We start from the raw sequence: 18,840 nt of genomic DNA on the forward strand, positions 1-18,840 counted from the left end.
TGCCACCCGCTACCCCGAGGCAGTGCCCTTAGCTTCCATTGAAGCAGACACCGTGGCCGATGCGCTCCTGACCATTTTCAGCCGAGTGGGGTTCCCCAAGGAAGTCTTGACAGACCAAGGCTCCAACTTCATGTCGGCCTTGCTCCGGTGCTTGTGGGAGAAATGTGGGGTCCGGCACGACTGGGCCTCAGCTTATCACCCCCAGTCCAATGGGCTGGTAGAGAGGTTTAACGGGACGCTAAAGATGATGCTGAAAACCTTTATGAACCAGCACCCGCAGGATTGGGACAAGTACTTACCTCACCTGCTGTTCGCGTACAGGGAGGTGCCCCAGGAGTCTACCGGATTTTCGCCTTTCGAACTGTTATATGGAAGGAGGGTGAGGGGCCCCCTGGACCTGATGAGAGACAAATAGGAGGGGAAGGCCACTCCCGATGGAGAGTCAGTGGTGGAGTATGTCCTGATCTTCCGAGAGAGACTGGCTGAACTCATGGGCCTGGCCAGGGAGAATCTGGCCAGAGCCCAGAAGAAGCAGAAGGTCTGGTATGACCACACGGCGCGGGCCCGTGCCTACGCCACCGGGGATCCGGTGATGGTTCTCATCCCAGTGAGAAAGAACAAACTACAGGCCGCCTGGGAGGGCCCTTTCAAGGTCGTCAAGCAGCTCAATGAGGTAAACTATGTGGTGGAGCTGTCGAACCGGGCGCACCACCGCCGGGTGTACCATGTGAATATGATGAAGCCATATTATGCCAGGGGGAATGTGGTGTTGGCCGTGTGTGGACAGTGGGAGGAGCAGGGAGATGACCCTTTAGTAGATCTATTCCCTGGGACCAGAGCTGGTTCCCCCCTGGAAACAATTCCCCTCTCGGATCAGCTAACCCCTGCCCAGCAAGCTGAGGTCAGGGGGGTGCTGCATCCGTACCGACAGCTGTTTTCCAACCAGCCTGGACGCACTAATCTGACTGTCTACCGGGTGCAGACCGGGTCGCACCCGCCGATAAGATGCTCCCCCTTCCGAGTCACAGGGAAAACTGCTCAGGACCTGGAAAGAGAGGTCCGGGACATGCTGGCTTTGGGGGTGATCCAGCCATCGGCCAGCCCTTGGGCCTCGCCGGTGGTGCTGGTCCCCAAAAAGGACGGGTCAGTTCGGTTCTGTGTGGACTATCGGAAGCTCAATGCCATCACTGTATCTGATGCCTACCCCATGCCCAGGCCGGACGAGCTCCTAGACAAGCTGGGAGGAGCTCGGTACCTTACCACCATGGACCTTACAAAGGGCTACTGGCAAGTGCCGCTGGATGCAGACGCCCGGCTGAAATCGGCCTTTATCACCCCTCTGGGGCTCCACGAGTTCCTGACCCTGCCTTTCGGCCTCAAGGGAGCACCGGCCACCTTCCAGCGCCTAGTGGACCAGCTCCTGAGGGGGATGGAGAGTTTTGCCGTGGCGTATATTGATGACATCTGTGTCTTTAGCCAGACCTGGGAGGACCACGTGTCCCAGGTTAGACAAGTGCTGGACCGACTCCAGAAGGCAGGGCTGACTGTAAAAGCGGAGAAGTGCAAGGTGGGGATGGCTGAAGTATCTTACCTGGGCCATCGGGTGGGGAGCGGCCGCCTAAAGCCAGAACCAGCCAAGGTGGAGGTGATCAGAGACTGGCCCGCTCCCCACACCAAAAAGCAGGTCCAAGCCTTTATTGGGATGGCAGGATACTACCGAAGATTTGTGCCCCACTTTAGCGCCATAGCCACCCCCATCACTGAGCTATGCAAGAAGGGGAAGCCAGACAAGATGGTCTGGACCGAGCAGTGCCAGGAGGCTTTCCAGGCGCTGAAGGAGGCTCTGGTCAGTGGCCCAGTCCTGGCAAACCCAGACTTTGACAAGCCCTTTGTGGTGTTCACCGACGCCTCCGACACGGGACTGGGGGCGGTGTTAATGGAGGAGGATGAAAAGGGGGAGAGACACCCCATCGTGTACCTGAGCAAGAAGTTGCTACCCCGGGAGCAACACTACGCAGCCATCGAGAAGGAGTGCCTGGCCATGGTGTGGGCCCTCGAGAAACTAGAGCCCTATCTCTTCGGGCGACACTTCACCGTCTATACCGACTACTCTCCCCTGACCTGGCTGCACCAGATGAAAGGAGCCAACGCCAAGCTCCTGAGATGGAGCCTGCTCCTGCAGGATTACGACATGGACGTGGTCCACGTGAAGGGAAGTGCCAACCTGATAGCGGATGCGCTGTCCCGGAGAGGGGGCCCCGAACTTCCCCAGGTCACTGGTCTCAGTGACCCCACTCAGTTCAGTCTCGAAGGGGGGAGAGATGTGACGATGTGACTCAGCAGGGAGGCGGGAGTGTTGACCTGGGAATGTGCCCTGGGGATGGGAGACCTGAGAGCCTGTCACCTGAGCCAGGAGGGGGAGGGGGAGGTAACACCTCTGCCCAGGAATGTGGACGGAGACTGCAGCAGGGAACCTGCTGTGTGGGTTTAGTTTTCAGTTTGGGGCTGGGTGGAGGAACACAGGGAACCCCAGGGCTGGGGTCTAAGCTCCCTGCTCCCCCAGAAGGACGTGATTGAGGGGTCCTGGGTGTACCCACAAGCTCTGTTTTGGACTGTGTTCCTGTTGTCCAATAAACCTTCTGTTTTACTGGCTGGCTGAGAGTCTCAGTGGATCCCAGGAAGAGGGGTGCAGGGCCTGGACTCCCCCACACTCCGTGACACCTACCTTTCATAACTATTGTTCTTCGAGATGTATTGCTCATGTCCATTCCAAGACCCACTCACCTACCCCTCTGTCGGAGCAATGCCGGCAAGAAGGAATTGAAGGACCCTATATATGGCTCCATGGAGCTCTCTAAGAGCACCTGAACCAACCCTAGGGGAAAAACCTTCCGGCTACTGTGCACACAGCACACACACACTTAATTAGAATGGACATGAGCAACATCTCGAAGAACAATAGTTATGAAAGATAGGTAACCGTTTTTTACAAAAGGTAGGTAACCGTTTTTCTGCTTCACTTCTAATTTTCCTGGAGTATTGAGAACACAGTAGTGACAGTCTCCCTGCTCTCAGTTCATGTGTCCACAGGCACAGCAACACCTGGCATCTGGGAGGAGCAAGTTCATGGAAAGTCCTGCTTAGCTTTATAGCCTTGGGCTGGAGCATGCTCGTGGTAGATGCAATCTTCAGAGAATATAGACTCTGGGAAGGCTCTACTGAGCGTATGAAAAGTGCCATTTTCAAATGCTTATAACTTGGTGAAATATGGGTGGATTTTCATGGTGAAAGCAAAAAGCACATCTTGGGCACCAAGGCAACTCTCTCTGCCAAATTTCAATTCTGTGCTCCAATATTTCAATTCTATGCTCCAGGCACTGGAATTGCTCAACTAAACAGTTGTAAGAATTTTTTAACATGGACAAAATATTTTTCCCTAAACTGATTCTGAGAAATGACTGAACAGTTTTGGCTAAAATTTAAAAAAAAAAAAAAAGGCAGCAGCAACCTGGGTTACATACCCACTGTGGAAAATTTCAGCCCAAACCGTTAGTTTGACAAAGTTTACAAGCAATTGAATCCAAGGTCTTATAATGGTAAGTGGTGGGTAGCCTTAACTGTAGGTGACACTACCAGCTCATCTATAATAAATGCATGACCTCTTAAATGAATATTGTTATACTACTTTAGCTTAAAGCTATATATCTAGGTCTCTCAAATCTGGTATCCATTCTAATGATGAGCTTTTCTGGAGCTACCTGATGGTGGGTTCCAAAATGGGATACTACCATTGACTCTGGACTGAGATCTTTTTATACTGATTTGCTACAGTTGCAGGCTGGAAGCGAAGCAAGATTTATGCAGAGTATCCATGCATGACTAGCCCAGGAGTAAAGAAGTTTACCGTAGGAGAGGTGTGCTATTGTTTGACAAATCAGTGACAACTATATTCGCTACTCTCTCTTCTGAAGTAAAGATTTTGTCTTGGACAATGACCAGTGCATACTGTAGATAATGCAGCTTTGTGAGGGCAGTACATTTGCTCGCTGTTTCTAGTTTGCTCAAGGTCATGTTCCTGAAGGTATTTAGCAGAGGTGCTAGACCATGCATAGTACTGACCTGTGAATCGGACCTTAGAAGACGGCCATCCAGACAAGGGTAATCACGTGTTCCTTTCACTTAAAGGGAGGGATAACATGATCTTTGTGAAATACCTGTACAAGAAGCTGAGTCTTTGTAGTGAAAAAGTTTCCTGCGTTAGCAGAAGATGAAGTGTCTGTGGAAACTCTCTTTGATCATATCTTCAGTAGACCTCCAGGAGGTTTATCTTCATATTCTGAAGTCCTGTGAGAGCAATGCAGTAATGATGAATTTCACTATTTCCATCTGGAATATTAATCCCTTTACATACTTCTTGAGAATTAGAATGGCCTGCATGTGATCTTTTCTTTTTGTTCCACAAAGAATCTTACGCACTTTCCAAAATCTCTCTCTATACAGAACTGGCTTTGTTGTTGTGATGTGTAGGAGATAGACTATATCATCCTTCATCTTCTGATGTGTCAAAGGATTTTGGTGCTGACAATATTGTTTTTGTTTATTTTAACGTTAGGGAAAGAATAAACTTGTTCTGGATTCAGTGAGTGAATTCTATAGAATATCCTTTTTCTGATCTTCTCAAGTATCAGTTTTCTTGAGGTGACTATCAAGAGAGAGTGATGCTGGGGAAGATCTCCACTGATTTGGGAAATGAAAACTCAAAGTCAAGAGAGGCTTTGGGAGTTGGATGATTTTCCAGAGAAACCCAGCCTTGAGTTTCCAACTTTCAGAAATCAGCCTCTTCCTAATGCATAATCGCTACACTAGCTTCTGGAGGAGCAGCAGCAGCTTCAAAAGGAAAAACCTACTGAAGCAAGGTTGTCTGAAGATTCTCTGACTGGAAGAAGAAAGGGGATATTTCCCTTGTTCACAGACTCAGTGACAGTTTTGTTTATATACTACCCAAAGATTTTACTCATAGAATATGTGGAAGGGTGTCAGTCTGCAAGTCCAGTTTCTGCAGGTGGAGCTGCAGTAGTCCCCAGGCAACTACATTAGAATTTTGAACATTCAGTAAATCTTAAGAGTCAGGTGAAGCATAAATCCCAAAAGAAGCAGTTAGCAAAATCCAGTTTCAAGTAGATATTATTTAGGTTCTCATTTTTTTTTTCCTGTATGCTCCCAATTGAGAATCACTCTACAAAATAAGAGGTCACAGTCAACACTCCCAGGGCTAAGGCCCCTGTATCCAACTTCTGTCTGATTAATTCTTTTATATGTGGGTTTGGCAGGATGGTATGATTGTGCTCCTTTATGAAGGAGGCTGCATTAGGCTCAACCTTAGACTGGGTAATTAAGTCCTTTTGGTCCTTTGGGTGCAAGCAAGATTCCTGAATCTTACTCACATCCTCATAAAACCAGACAGGGAAGAAAGAATTAGACAGCTCTTCTGCAACTCAACAAGAAGTTTTGTTTTCTACAACACACACAAACCTACAAAGTTAGATTCCCATCTGCGCTAAATTCTGAGAGCCTGAGGTATCTTTCTCATTTAAACGTTTCTTCCTTTCTTTAGAAGATATTTCAGGGAAGAACATCTTGTGAGGGGTTTTAAGACTTCAAGGGGAGCCCTAATGGCAAGAGGATAGCCTGATTTACAGATTGTATAGACATTTTGCTGTCCCTTTAAGAACCACTTTCCTTGGCCGGGGGATTTTGAACTCTCAATGATACATGAGTTACACATATTTTGTCAAACATGATAGTTCTTTGAACTGACCAAGACTTCATTTCCAAGGTCACCATCATCTTCCTCCTATAATAGAAAGTGGTGTTGTCACTCTGGTAGTCACTAAGGCACGGGTAGTCAATAGGTGGACTGAAAATTTGGACCACCAGACACTTTTGAAGAGACCCCAAAACCTTTTCATTTACTTATCATTGTTAGGGTTTTTTTTATTATTTTCTGTGGAGTCTGGACCTTGACCAAGAAATTTGGACATTGACAAAAAATAATTGACTGCACCTGTTCTAAGGTAATGGAAGAGCATTAAGTTGGATGTGAAAAGGCTGTCAGTGGGGTAAAGGTGTTTGGGTATACGCAAGGCATTCAAAGCTCCTTCCAATACTGCTTACTCTGTGGAAGGAGCAGCAATTTCATGGGTGAGGAGGTCTGTAAGGGCTATTATATGGCCTTCCATCCATACTTCCTCAAAATAGTATAATCAACATCTTTTCCTCTGCTGATGCATTTAGTAGAAGTCTGTTATGGAACATGGTGCCTCCCAGTGTCTTAATTTTTACATAATTGACTTGTATCCTCCCCTCCCTCCCTAAGGATGATTAACTGCTTTCTGCATGCCTCTGTGAAAACTGCCATATGAAGGAATGAAGAAGGGAAAATTCTCTTATCTGAGTATTTTCTTTCTAGGGCCCTCCATCTCAGATAGTCTGACAGTGGCTCTCCACTGTGGAGACTGTCTGACATGAAGAGTGGCAAGAGAGAAAATTCTCAAGTAAGACAAAATTCTTCCCTTTCAAATTTATTTTAAAATTGGCATGCCATATTAACTTCAATTTTTCTTTAGAAATTCACCTGTTAAGATTCACTATAAACATGAGAAATTTCAGGAAGAAAATCAGTGTTGTTTTTTCTTCACAGAAAGTTAGATATTGGTGGTCAGGGTGATCAAGACTAGGATTAGAATGGAAATTGTCTTGAACTTTTACCTATAGAGTTGATACTGTTTCATTAGTGTTTGTGTAATGCTTTTCTTCCTAAAATGTTTCCAAAGTGTGGTGTTAACTGTATTTTCAGGGTTTGTTATTCACAATTAAAATATAGTGTTATGAGGGTTGAAATGTGACAGTTGTTTTACACTTTTTTTTAACAGGGATATGAATTTTTTTCACAAATGAAACTGTAGGGATATTAGTTAGGCAGATAGAAACATAGAATATCAGGGTTGGAAGGGACCTCAGGAGGTCATCTAGTCCAACCCCCTGCTCAAAGCAGGACCAATCCCCATTTTTTGCCCCCGATCCCTAAATGGCCTCCTCAGGGATTGAACTCACAACCCGGGGTTTAGCAGGCCAATGCTCAAACCACTGAGCTAACCCTCCCCCCAAATGATACTGACATTTGACCAGAAAGTGGGTTAACTTCTTTACTCTTCTGCAAAGTGCCATGGGGTATTTAAGTGACTCTGGTAAGAGTCTTAGTTTTACATCACGTTTTAAAGTTAACACCTCCAGTAGCATGTATTCAATAGCATGCCATCTGCCGCATCTCCCACACCACTTTCTGAACACCCGGGTTTCCTTTGATATCTTCAATCAAAGCATAAACCAGGCTTCATCCAACTTAGCTTTAGAATGTAATTGTGCAATCTTCCCAGTTGACACATTACATTTTTACCAAGATGCAACATAAATGCATTTTGTGTAAAATCTACAAAAATGATGATTTCCCTGACATCTTTCATTCCTCGGCTTTTCTGCATGCATTCCTTGTTTGCATCTCTCTCTCTTGGCGTTTTCTCTACAAAGGGTAGTTAGGAGTGGAGTCCTGTTCTTGTATAGCTTAGAGTCTTGCATGTCAGCCACCACTTCCCACTCCCACAAATCTGCCTCTGACTCTTATGCTGGTGTATGTCCCCTACTATCTCAGCTGGCCACACAGTTTAAAAAGTCTTGCCTTTTCCACACTCCATAGTAGTGGTATGGAGTACACTGGCAGGCTCCTTGAACTTATTTATTTCTCTGGTGTCTCACCTGGACTACTAGTCTGTAGTTCCATGCTATTTGACAAGTGATCTTTTTGCATACGAATTAAGTAAAATCCAATTTTTTTTCCTTCCAGAATAGCTGCTATATCCATAGCCACTAAACTAACAGACCTGCAACTTGGAGACTCAGTGGAAATTAGTAGGCTGATTACCAAAAAAGAAATGAAGCAAACAAGGTAATCATGAAGAATCAAGCATGGGAGGGATTCTAGCAGTCTATAAATGTTGAACTGAAATGTGCATGTCCTGAACTACTATTTTCTCTACCGGGGGCTGGTCACCTCCTCCCCATACTGTGCTGCCCAGTGCAGTAGTCTGGGAACTGACCTTGTTCTTGAAGACAAAGGCAGAAAAAGCATTGAGTACATTAGCTTTTTCTATTTAGAAAAGATGGATGAGCACAAGTCTATGGGGCCAGATGCACTGCATCCAAGGGTGCTAAAGGAGTTGGCAGATGTGATTGCAGAGCCATTGGCCATTATCTTTCAAAACTCATGGCAATCGGGGGAGGTCCCGGATGACTGAGAAAAGGCTAATGTAGTGCCCATCTTTAAAAATGGAAGGAGGAGGATCAGGGGAACTACAGGCCAGACAGCCTTACCTCAGTCCCTGGAAAAATCATGGAGCAGGTCCTCAATGAATCAATTTTGAAGCACTTCAAGGAGAGGAAAGTGATCAGGAACAGTCAGCATGGATTCACCAAGGGCAAGTCATGCCTGACTAATCTAATTGCCTTCTGTGCTGAGATAACTGGTTCTGTGGATGAAGGGAAAGCAGTGGACGTGTTGTTCCTTGACTTTAGCAAAGCTTTTGATATGGTCTCACACAATATTCTTGCCAGCAAGTTAAAGTAGTATGGGCTAGTTGAATGGACTATAAGATGGATAGAAAGCTGGCCCAACAGGTAGTGATCAATGGCTCCATGTCTAGTTGGCAGCTAGTATCAAGGGTCAGTCCTGGGGCCGTTTTTGTTCAATATCTTCATAAATGATCTGGAGGATGGTGTGGATTGCACCCTTAGCAAGTTTGCAGATGACACTAAACTGGGAGGAGAGGTAGATGCACTGGAGGGTAGGGATAGGATACAGAGGGACGTTGACAAGTTAGAGGATTGGTGCAAAAGAAATCTGATGAGGTTCAACAAGGACAAGTGCAGAGTCCTGCACTTAGGAAGGAAGAATCCCATGCACCACTACAAACTAGGGGCCGAATGGCTAGGCAGCAGTTCTGCAGAAAAGAACCTAGGGGTTACAGTGGACGAGAAGCTGGATGTGAGTCAACAGTGTGCCCTTGTTGTCAAGAAGGTTAATAGCATTTTGGGCTGTATAAGTAGGAGCATTGCCAGCAGATGGAGGGATGTGATCATTCCCCTCTATTCAGCATTGGTGAGGCCTCATCTGGAGTACTGTGTCCAATTTTGGGCCCCACACTACAAGAAGGATGTGGAAAAATTTGAAAGAGTCCAGCAGAGGGCAACAAAAATTATTAGGGGGCTAGAGCACGTGATTTATGAGGAGAGGCTGAGGGAACTGGGATTATTTAGTCTGCAGAAGAGAAAAATGAGGGGGGATTTGATAGCTGCTTTCAACTACCTGAAAGGGGGTTCCAACGAGGATGGATCTAGACTGTTCTCAGTGGTAGCAGATGACAGAACAAGGAGTAATGGTCTCAAGTTGCAGTGGGGGAGGTTTAGGTTGGATATTAGGAAAAACTTTTTCACTAGGAGAGTGGTGAAGCACTGGAATGGTTTACGTAGGGAGGTGGTGGAATCTCCTTCCTTAGAGATTTTTAAGGCCCGGTTTGACAAAGCCCTGGCTGGGATGATTTAGGTGGGGATTGGTCCTGCTTTGAGCAGGGGGTTGGACTAGATGACCTCCTGAGGTCCCTTCCAACCCTGATATTCTGATTCTGTGTTGCTGAAAAAATGTGCAGCATTATGGGTAAAGTCCCAAATAAAATCAGGAAAACTTCTAACAGCCTGTCTGTATTTAACAATACTGGTATTTTAGGATTCTCATTCAGTTTCCATAAGAATCTTCAAATCTTTTTTTGTAGGGTTTGTTCGTTTTTTGGGGGGTTTTTTTACTATATAGAATGATTTCCCTACTTTATTGAATGCAGGCATGCTGCTGTCCGAATTGTATTTGAGATATGGAACAAAGGATGTGTGCTCCTGAAAATTACACATTTAACATTTCCTGTGTTGTTTTTTTTTACCCCAGACGGATAACTTTGTGGTCATCTCAAAACTGGGTTTGTCACTTAGTCATTAAAAAACCAGCCTAAGAGCACCAAAAAAAAAAGTCAGAATTTTTTTGCAGCCCAGGGCTACTAAGTGTCAGGCAATTTACACTCCTCACATGCCCCCTCACCACACCTTATCTGTACTCTCACCTATCTGGCCAGGGTGTAGGGATTGCATAAATTGTTTCTCAGCTGTGGTGCCTGCTGAGCCGCAGGGAGGCAGCCTGTCTGCTGTTTCTTTGCACAGTGAGCAGATTTTTACTGCAGCTTTGTTTGCTGACTCTTGGATTTTGACAGTCTCACTTCTGAGGCTCTCCTCTTTTGAGGAAGTCAGACAGATAGTAAAGGCTCCTTGTTATGATTCCAGGGAGGCTGGAACCGTAAATACCTTGGAAACAGAAGGGGCTCAAGTGCCATAGAGCAAGTTGTTATTGCTGGCACCAAGACACAGGCTGGTGCTCACATTGTTGCCTCTGGTTTTGCAGTGGAAGGTATTCCCCTGCATGCAAGTATACTTTGGTGCATTTATTGAACTCCCTACTGTTGCAAGGTTTGCCTCAATCTCTTACCACAGCATAGGTTCTCAGATCAGTTCCTTACCTAGAACCAACAGTCTTGATTGATTAGTGATGATCCAAATGAGTCCTTTGTTTCACAGGAGGAAATTTCAGTTCACCCCAAAACCAAAGCCTATAGTTTCATTAGTTCTGAAAATTCACATACAACACCGAATGTGCGGGTTGTCCACACCTCTGACTCCTGTTCCAAAGCATCTCAACCTTTGAAAAAAAAAAAACCACTTGGTTCCTCACTCTGAATCCAGGTATTTGATGTGATCTTCATCTCCTTACCCTTACCCACTGTAAGAGCTTTTCCCCCTGCCTTACCCTTATGGAGGTGGACCTCGATGGGGTGTCTTGCCAGCATAGACCCTCCTTCATAGGAATCCCCAGACTAACTACTCTGTTATGAAAAAAGAAAAGGAGTACTTGTGGCACCTTAGAGACTAACAAATTTATTTGAGCATAAGCTTTCGTGAGCCTCAACCAATGCAAAATTTCTGAACCACAATCACTGAAAGAACCCTAGAGCAATTATACCTCCAGCACCTACAGTTCATAAATAAACCATAGTAGGTTCAGCTCCAGTGGTATTAAGAATAACATCAGTCATGGTTTCATCAGCACCTCAGGTAGAGAACACAGGATCTTCCTGTTTAGATAACAAACTGGAGCAGTGCCTGTAGGCCAGAATCCTCAGAATTCCTTCTCTTCTCCCAAGGATAGCATGATAGAGTACTCCAGTTTCTCCCTTAGAAGATTTCAAATAGTTTCAAGATATTCTGACTCTAATAGCAGAAGCATAAGGTATTGAGTAATCTACAGTCCAAGAAAAACTCCTCATCAGGGTCCCATTCTCTCACATTTTATCCTAAACTTTTTCATCTTAAAGAGATCAGATTGCACCATTTGAATGTTAAAGAGCAATCAAATTGTACCTGGACAAGACTAAACCTTTTCAAAAATCAGATATTTGTCTTCTCTGCTGGAAAGAACACACTCAAAGTACTGGGACAACCCTCTCCAGATTAGTCTGTTTATGCAAAAGGTAAAAAGTGTCTAGTCTGAGAATATTTTACAAGATCTCTCTGCTTCTTGGGCACAACCCAGCTGGTAATTTCTACGTACAAAGCAATACAAAGTATATGTAACGGCTTCTTCAGATACTGCACTTGGTCACTGGGTCCTCCAATCTGCTATTTTCCCTTGAAATCTCATTTCCTTCTTTCTTTTCCCTCCCCAACCTTTTTTTTTTTCCTTTTTTTCTTGGATGGACTGCTTGCTAATTCTCATCAGTCTCCAAAAAAAATTTTCAGTATGTGAGAACAAACAACTTGATCTTATTGCAAATGTGTCCTCTCAGAACTGAAGAAACCTCTGGTTTGGATTATTCCCACATTTGCATATAGTTAACTTTTTGTCTAGTTTATTAGGGCAGTGATTCTCAACCCGTAATCTGCAGACCATTGGTGGTCTACAAATGAGCTTTGGGGAGTGCCCTAATTGACTTCTTAGCAATTAACCATAGAAATCTTTGAAGCATAATGGTTTTTATTGAAAAAATCTGTACAAGTTAACCAGGAAAGCAGACTTCGACTCCCTCAGGGAACGGATGGCCAGGATCCCCTGGGGGACTAACTTGAAGGGGAAAGGAGTCCAGGAGAGCTGGCTGTATTTCAAGGAATCCCTGTTGAGGTTACAGGGACAGACCATCCCGATGAGTCGAAAGAATAGTAAATATGGCAGGCGACCAGCTTGGCTTAATGGTGAAATCTTAGCGGATCTTAAACATAAAAAAGAAGCTTACAAGAAGTGGAAGGTTGGACATATGACCAGGGAAGAGTATAAAAATATTGCTCGGGCATGTAGGAATGAAATCAGGAGGGCCAAATCGCACCTGGAGCTGCAGCTAGCCAGAGATGTCAAGAGTAACAAGAAGGGTTTCTTCAGGTATGTTGGCAACAAGAAGAAAGCCAAGGAATGTGTGGGCCCCTTACTGAATGAGGGAGGCAACCTAGTGACAGAGGATGTGGAAAAAGCTAATGTACTCAATGCTTTTTTTGCCTCTGTTTTCACTAACAAGGTCAGCTCCCAGACTGCTACGCTGGGCATCACAAAATGGGGAAGAGATGGCCAGTCCGCTGTGGAGATAGAGGTGGTTAGGGACTATTTAGAAAAGCTGGACGTGCACAAGTCCATGGGGCCGGACGAGTTGCATCCGAGAGTGCTGAAGGAATTGGCGGCTGTGATTGCAGAGCCGTTGGCCATTATCTTTGAAAACTCGTGGCGAACCGGGGAAGTCCCGGATGACTGGAAAAAGGCTAATGTAGTGCCAATCTTTAAAAAAGGGAAGAAGGAGGATCCTGGGAACTACAGGCCAGTCAGCCTCACTTCAGTCCCTGGAAAAATCATGGAGCAGGTCCTCAAAGAATCAATCCTGAAGCACTTACATGAGAGGAAAGTGATCAGGAACAGCCAGCATGGATTCACCAAGGGAAGGTCATGCCTGACTAATCTAATCGCCTTTTATGATGAGATTACTGGTTCTGTGGATGAAGGGAAAGCAGTGGATGTATTGTTTCTTGACTTTAGCAAAGCTTTTGACACGGTCTCCCACAGTATTCTTGTCAGCAAGTTATGGAAGTATGGGCTGGATGAATGCACTGTAAGGTGGGTAGAAAGCCTGCTAGATTGTCGGGCTCAACGGGTAGTGATCAATGGCTCCATATCTAGTTGGCAGCCGGTATCAAGTGGAGTACCCCAAGGGTCGGTCCTGGGGCCGGTTTTGTTCAATATCTTCATAAATGATCTGGAGGATGGTGTGGATTGCACTCTCAGCAAATTTGCGGATGATACTAAACTGGGAGGAGTGGTAGATACGCTGGAGGGGAGGAATAGGATACAGAAAGACCTAGACAAATTGGAGGATTGGGCCAAAAGAAATCTGATGAGGTTCAACAAGGATAAGTGCAGGGTCCTGCACTTAGGACGGAAGAACCCAATGCACAGCTACAGACTAGGGACCGAATGGCTAGGCAGCAGTCCTGCGGAAAAGGACCTAGGGGTGACAGTGGACGAGAAGCTGGATATGAGTCAGCAGTGTGCCCTTGTTGCCAAGAAGGCCAATGGCATTTTGGGATGTATAAGTAGGGGCATAGCGAGCAGATCGAGGGACGTGATCGTTCCCCTCTATTCGACATTGGTGAGGCCTCATCTGGAGTACTGTGTCCAGTTTTGGGCCCCACACTTCAAGAAGGATGTGGATAAATTGGAGAGAGTCCAGCGAAGGGCAACAAAAATGATTAGGGGACTGGAACACATGAGTTATGAGGAGAGGCTGAGGGAGCTGGGATTGTTTAGCCTGCAGAAGAGAAGAATGAGGGGGGATTTGATAGCTGCTTTCAACTACCTGAAAGGGGGTTCCAAAGAGGATGGCTCTAGACTGTTCTCAATGGTAGCAGATGACAGAACGAGGAGTAATGGTCTCAAGTTGCAGTGGGGGAGGTTTAGATTGGATATTAGGAAAAACTTTTTCACTAAGAGGGTGGTGAAACACTGGAATGCGTTACCTAGGGAGGTGGTAGAATCTCCTTCCTTAGAGGTTTTTAAGGTCAGGCTTGACAAAGCCCTGTCTGGGATGATTTAGCTGGGAATTGGTCCTGCTTTGAGCAGGGGGTTGGACTAGATGACCTTCTGGGGTCCCTTCCAACCCTGATATTCTATGATTCTATGATCTCATTCTTCTTTTATGTGGAAGAAAGGAAAGTTAGATATTGTAACAAGTCTTTTGCATGATAGGCCACTGAGCTTCTTTCCCTCTTTCCTCTCAGCAGGAGAGTCTGTTTATTATAGAGACAGTGCCTGCTTTGGGCCAGACACTGCTCCTGAGGAAGTTTGCAGCACTGCTGCTTGTCTGTTAGAGAACCATTGCCTGCTTTGGGTCACTGCTGTTGAGGAAGCACACACTTTTCTCCTCAAAAAGAAAAGGAGTACTTGTGGCACCTTAGAGACTATCAGTATTGTTGGATACTGTAATCAAAAGAGTAATTATCAGGAATCTCTCAGATACTGGCATCTCTCAGATACTGCCAGGGAAACTGTTTGTGAAAAGGCAATGTATTGAAACGTGGAACTGAAATGTGTGAATCAAAAACAAAACAGATGGAAAGAGTAAGACATGATGTGACTTTGTCGATACCTTGAAGAATTCTGGAACTACATGGCTGCACAAGTAATAATCGTCAGTTATATAATCAATTACCTCTTTCAACAAATTGATCACACTGAGCAGTGACCGCTATTGTAAACCTCAATATATCGGGTTGGTTTGGTTGGGAGTGATAAATAATGAAGAGGAAAGGTCACTGATTCAGAGCAATCTGGATTTGCTTGATAAACTGAGCACAAACAAACAATATGGATTTTCCTATGGCTAAATGTATATATCTAGCAATGAAGAGTGTATGGCATACTTACAGGATGGGGAACTCTATCCTGGGAAGTAGTGACTCTGAAAAAGATTTGGGGATCATGGTGGATAATCAGCTGAATGTGAGCTCCCAGTGTGATGCTATGGCCAAAAAAATTAATGAATAATCCTGGGATGAATAAACTGGGAAATCTTGAGTAGGAGTAGAGAGGTTTATTTACCTCTATATTTGGCATTGGTGTGACCGCTGCTGGAATACTGTATACAGTTCTGATATCTACAGTTCAAGAATGATGATGATAAATTGAAGAGGGTTCAGAGAAAAGCTAAGATATCTGCTACCAGAATTCATCTTCCTTCTTGCTTCATCAGTCACAGATCTTCTGTAAACCCCCAATGTGACCTGTGAGAAAGAAGCCATTGATAGTGTGATCTGGATCCATCAGTTTCAGAGGGTGGATCATCAAAACAAAGTCCCAGGTCTAAACCTTCGGAGGTAATGATACAGGGATAGAGTAGCTAACTTCCTCATCCATAGTCCCAACCCAAATACTAGGTTAAAGGCAACAACCATTTAAACCAATAACTACCTGACAGAGGCCTTTGGTGACTATCAAATCATGAGCTGATTCATGAAGCTTATTATCTGTATGAATGTTAAAGCCACCAAATCTTGCCAACATCAGCAGAGCACTGAGAAACTTTGCCACCTCACATCCGGACTCTGCAGCACAGCAAGGCCATCTGTTCACCAGTGTTAGTCCTATTCTCATTTTATGCCTGCTCTTACATATGAGATTGACCAGTTTAGTTTTGCAGAGAGACACTTAATGCTCTTTAGTCTGATCTCCTATATGTCCTAGGCCATAGAATTTCACAGTTACCCATGAACTGAGTCCAGGGTAATCTTTAGGTTGAATGTAGGTAGCACAGACTGAGATGCACAATAGCTGCGTTCTATTCCTAGCTCTGTCACAGACTTCCTGTGTTGTATTGGATAGGACTTTGCAGAAGCATGCCCTTAAGAAATACACACAAGGGAGCTGAATGAAGATTCCATAGTCAACTTTAATTCTAGCATTTCTTAAATTTTGAGCCCCTTAACTTTGCAACCTTAATCTTCTTTTAGCATAGTGAGAGAGAGTGTGTGTGTGTGTGTGTGTGTGTTTGTTTAAATGTAAAAGTTTGTTTAGATTAGAAGCAAGGAGCTAATTGTTTAGGACCTGATTCAATACACATTGAAGTCAAGGGAAACTTTTCCATTGCTTTCAGTGGATATTGACTCAGACCCTTTAACTGCTTGTAATTGTGTGAATGTAACCAAATAATCTTGCCATAAAAACATGATTGATTTTATTGGGTCATTATAGAATCGTAGACTATCAGGGTTGGAAGGGACCTAAGGAGGTCATTTAGTCCAACGCCTCGCTCAAAGCAGGACCAATCCCTAATTTTTGCCCCAGATCCTTAAATGGCCCCATCAAGGATTGAGCTCATAACCCTGGGTTATCTCAAACCACCAAGATATCTCCCCGCCTTGAAAGCTTACTTAAAAGCATACAGAAATGTTTTAATGTTATTTTTTTCTTTGATAATCCAGGTTGCAGTGTAATGAAGAGTGTTTCGCCCTTGAAAGGAACAGGTGGGTTGGTATGCTTTTTCACAAAAGTATTAACTGGATGTATCTAAACTGTATGAAAAAGATCATTTTTCCATGTGAAGCAGAGAACTGATAAAATGTCAAGATCATCCCCATAGTATTCTGTACTAGATGATCAATAAACTATTAATTTTAGAAACATGTTCTAAAATCTTACACCTTTCCCATCAAAAGTCTTCTCAAATTATTTCTAATTTAATGAAATAGCTCCAAATATATCAACTAGGAAGTTTCCTGCAAAAAGCTGTTTATCTGTAGCATTGGTCCCTCTCTGAAGTGGATAAGTTGGTCATTGAAAAGCCATCTTTACATTTAAAATTTTGTTTTCTAAATTGCAGACGCTTTGCTGAAGCTCTCCATATCCGTGATAATTCTGACCCTTTTAATATCCGTTCTTCTGGATCAAAATACAGTGATAATTTAAAAGAAGATGCAAGGTATATGTTGGAATACATGGTTACAACATTGTTGCTTTTGCACCCCATAGTTGTCACTGTGTGTTAAGGTTTTATTAAATAGGCTGACATAACTATGTATATTTATTCAGTTAATCCTTGTAATTTGTTATGGGGTTGCCCTTGTCATACTACAGTTAACATGGAAGTTTTGCTCAAACTTAAGAAACAATGCTTGAAAGTGCTTTAAAATCCATGACTCAGGTATACAAACAGGCACCTAGTGGAATTGACAAAAGCACATGAATAAGTTAGCTTGCCTCCTTTTGAGGTCACTGCTATGGGGTGGGGAGCTGACAATGGACATGCTCCATACATGCCACAAGTGCCCATTGCTGTGACTTGGGCAGGGAACTTAGACTGGGCATCTCTCACTACCTGCCACAGCCACAGTGCTGAGAGTGGGGGAGGAGTGAGGTCAATCATTAAGATCATAGAATCTTAGAAGATCAGGGTTGGAAGGGACCTCAGGAGGTCATCTAGTCCAACCCCCTGCTCAAAGCAGAACCAATCTCCAATTTTTTCCCCGGATTCCTAAATGGCCCCTTCAAGGATTGAACTCACATCCCTGGGTTTAGCAGGCCAATGCTGAAACCACTGAGCTATCCGTCCCAATAGTCATCTATGCTAAAAAAGACAAGTCCAGGGTCTCATTAACACCCTTGCTGTGAGAACAATACAAAAGAGACACAAAACTGACAAGCAGTAGCACCTGCCATATTTCCAATCAATATCCCTTCCAATATATTGAATTTCCAAAAGTCAAGAATGCTTTATCTAGGCTACAGCCATTCATCAGGGTTTGTACCTTCAGATCATTTGGACTTACGTTCATAAGTCACATAAATGCTTTTGAAAACCTTTCTTAGATACCTCAAATCTAAGGGAGCCTAAATTTAGGGCCCTCTTTTTGAAAAAGTTGGGCTATGTATATAGAAAATTTACATATTAACCAAGTTATAGTGTGAAAATCTGTTTAGCTTTTCATTGTTAATACTGATGCATTCATGAAGTTTTTCAGCAGTTAATTAACCTAAGCGTGCAGAAAAAAATGGAAGTTTACAAAACCAGTTTTATTTCTTAACCTCCATTTGAAATAATACGTTGCAACTAAAATGTCCTAATCTTACTTACAAAACTGGTTTGCAAGACAATTTCCCCTACCAAACAGACGGAAGATACGAGAAGGGAAAAAAGACTAAATTGTCTTTTTGGTTCAGAGGAAGGTAAATATGGAGTTGTGGACCTCTCTTTGTATAGACAAGATCTCTTGATCTCTTTGAGGTCAGTTTGGAAAAGCTGGATTGGGTGTCCAGGACCATTGCTGGACAAAGTACCCTCTCACAGTGATAGGTGTCAGTGTCTGATCAGACAAAATCAAATGTAGGACTGGTTATGGTATATTGATAAAATCTCAAAAACATCATTCCCTGTGATTCGTTAGGCTTGATACCAATTACCTGGAGTCTTTTAAAAAAAAAACAGCCATCCTCTGAGTTTTCCAGTAGCTCTTTTTCCCCAGACAGGCTTAACTCAAAATCAAGGTAACTTTAAGCAATTTTGACACAATCTGAAATATAGCAAAAGTTCAGTTCTTAAACAAAATTCAAGCAAGTTTTTAACATTCATCAAGTTCCCCCAACATGATACTGTTCAGATGATTTTC

General features: G+C 44.0%; 1 protein-coding gene across 6 annotated transcripts in view; it reads left to right on the top strand.

Annotated features, from left to right (window-relative positions):
- Positions 1-18,840, top strand: part of NFX1 (nuclear transcription factor, X-box binding 1) — a 253,243-nt gene that overhangs the window by 180,955 nt on the left and 53,448 nt on the right. For 5 of the 6 annotated variants that reach the window (XR_007355124.2, XR_012667101.1, XR_007355121.2 and 2 more), the window contains exons 18-20: positions 7,901-8,002; positions 16,660-16,701; positions 17,058-17,156. Coding sequence is in view for 3 of the 6 variants with exons in the window: in XM_048839501.2 (XP_048695458.1) it covers positions 7,901-8,002; positions 16,660-16,701; positions 17,058-17,156 (243 nt within the window). In the remaining 3 variants the exon portion in view is untranslated. The remainder of the gene's footprint in view (positions 1-7,900; positions 8,003-16,659; positions 16,702-17,057; positions 17,157-18,840) is intronic. The other variant, XM_048839500.2, reaches the window with a different exon arrangement.

This window comes from Caretta caretta, chromosome 2 (genome assembly GCF_965140235.1).
Source record: "Caretta caretta isolate rCarCar2 chromosome 2, rCarCar1.hap1, whole genome shotgun sequence".
NCBI classification, from domain to species: Eukaryota; Metazoa; Chordata; order Testudines; family Cheloniidae; genus Caretta; species Caretta caretta.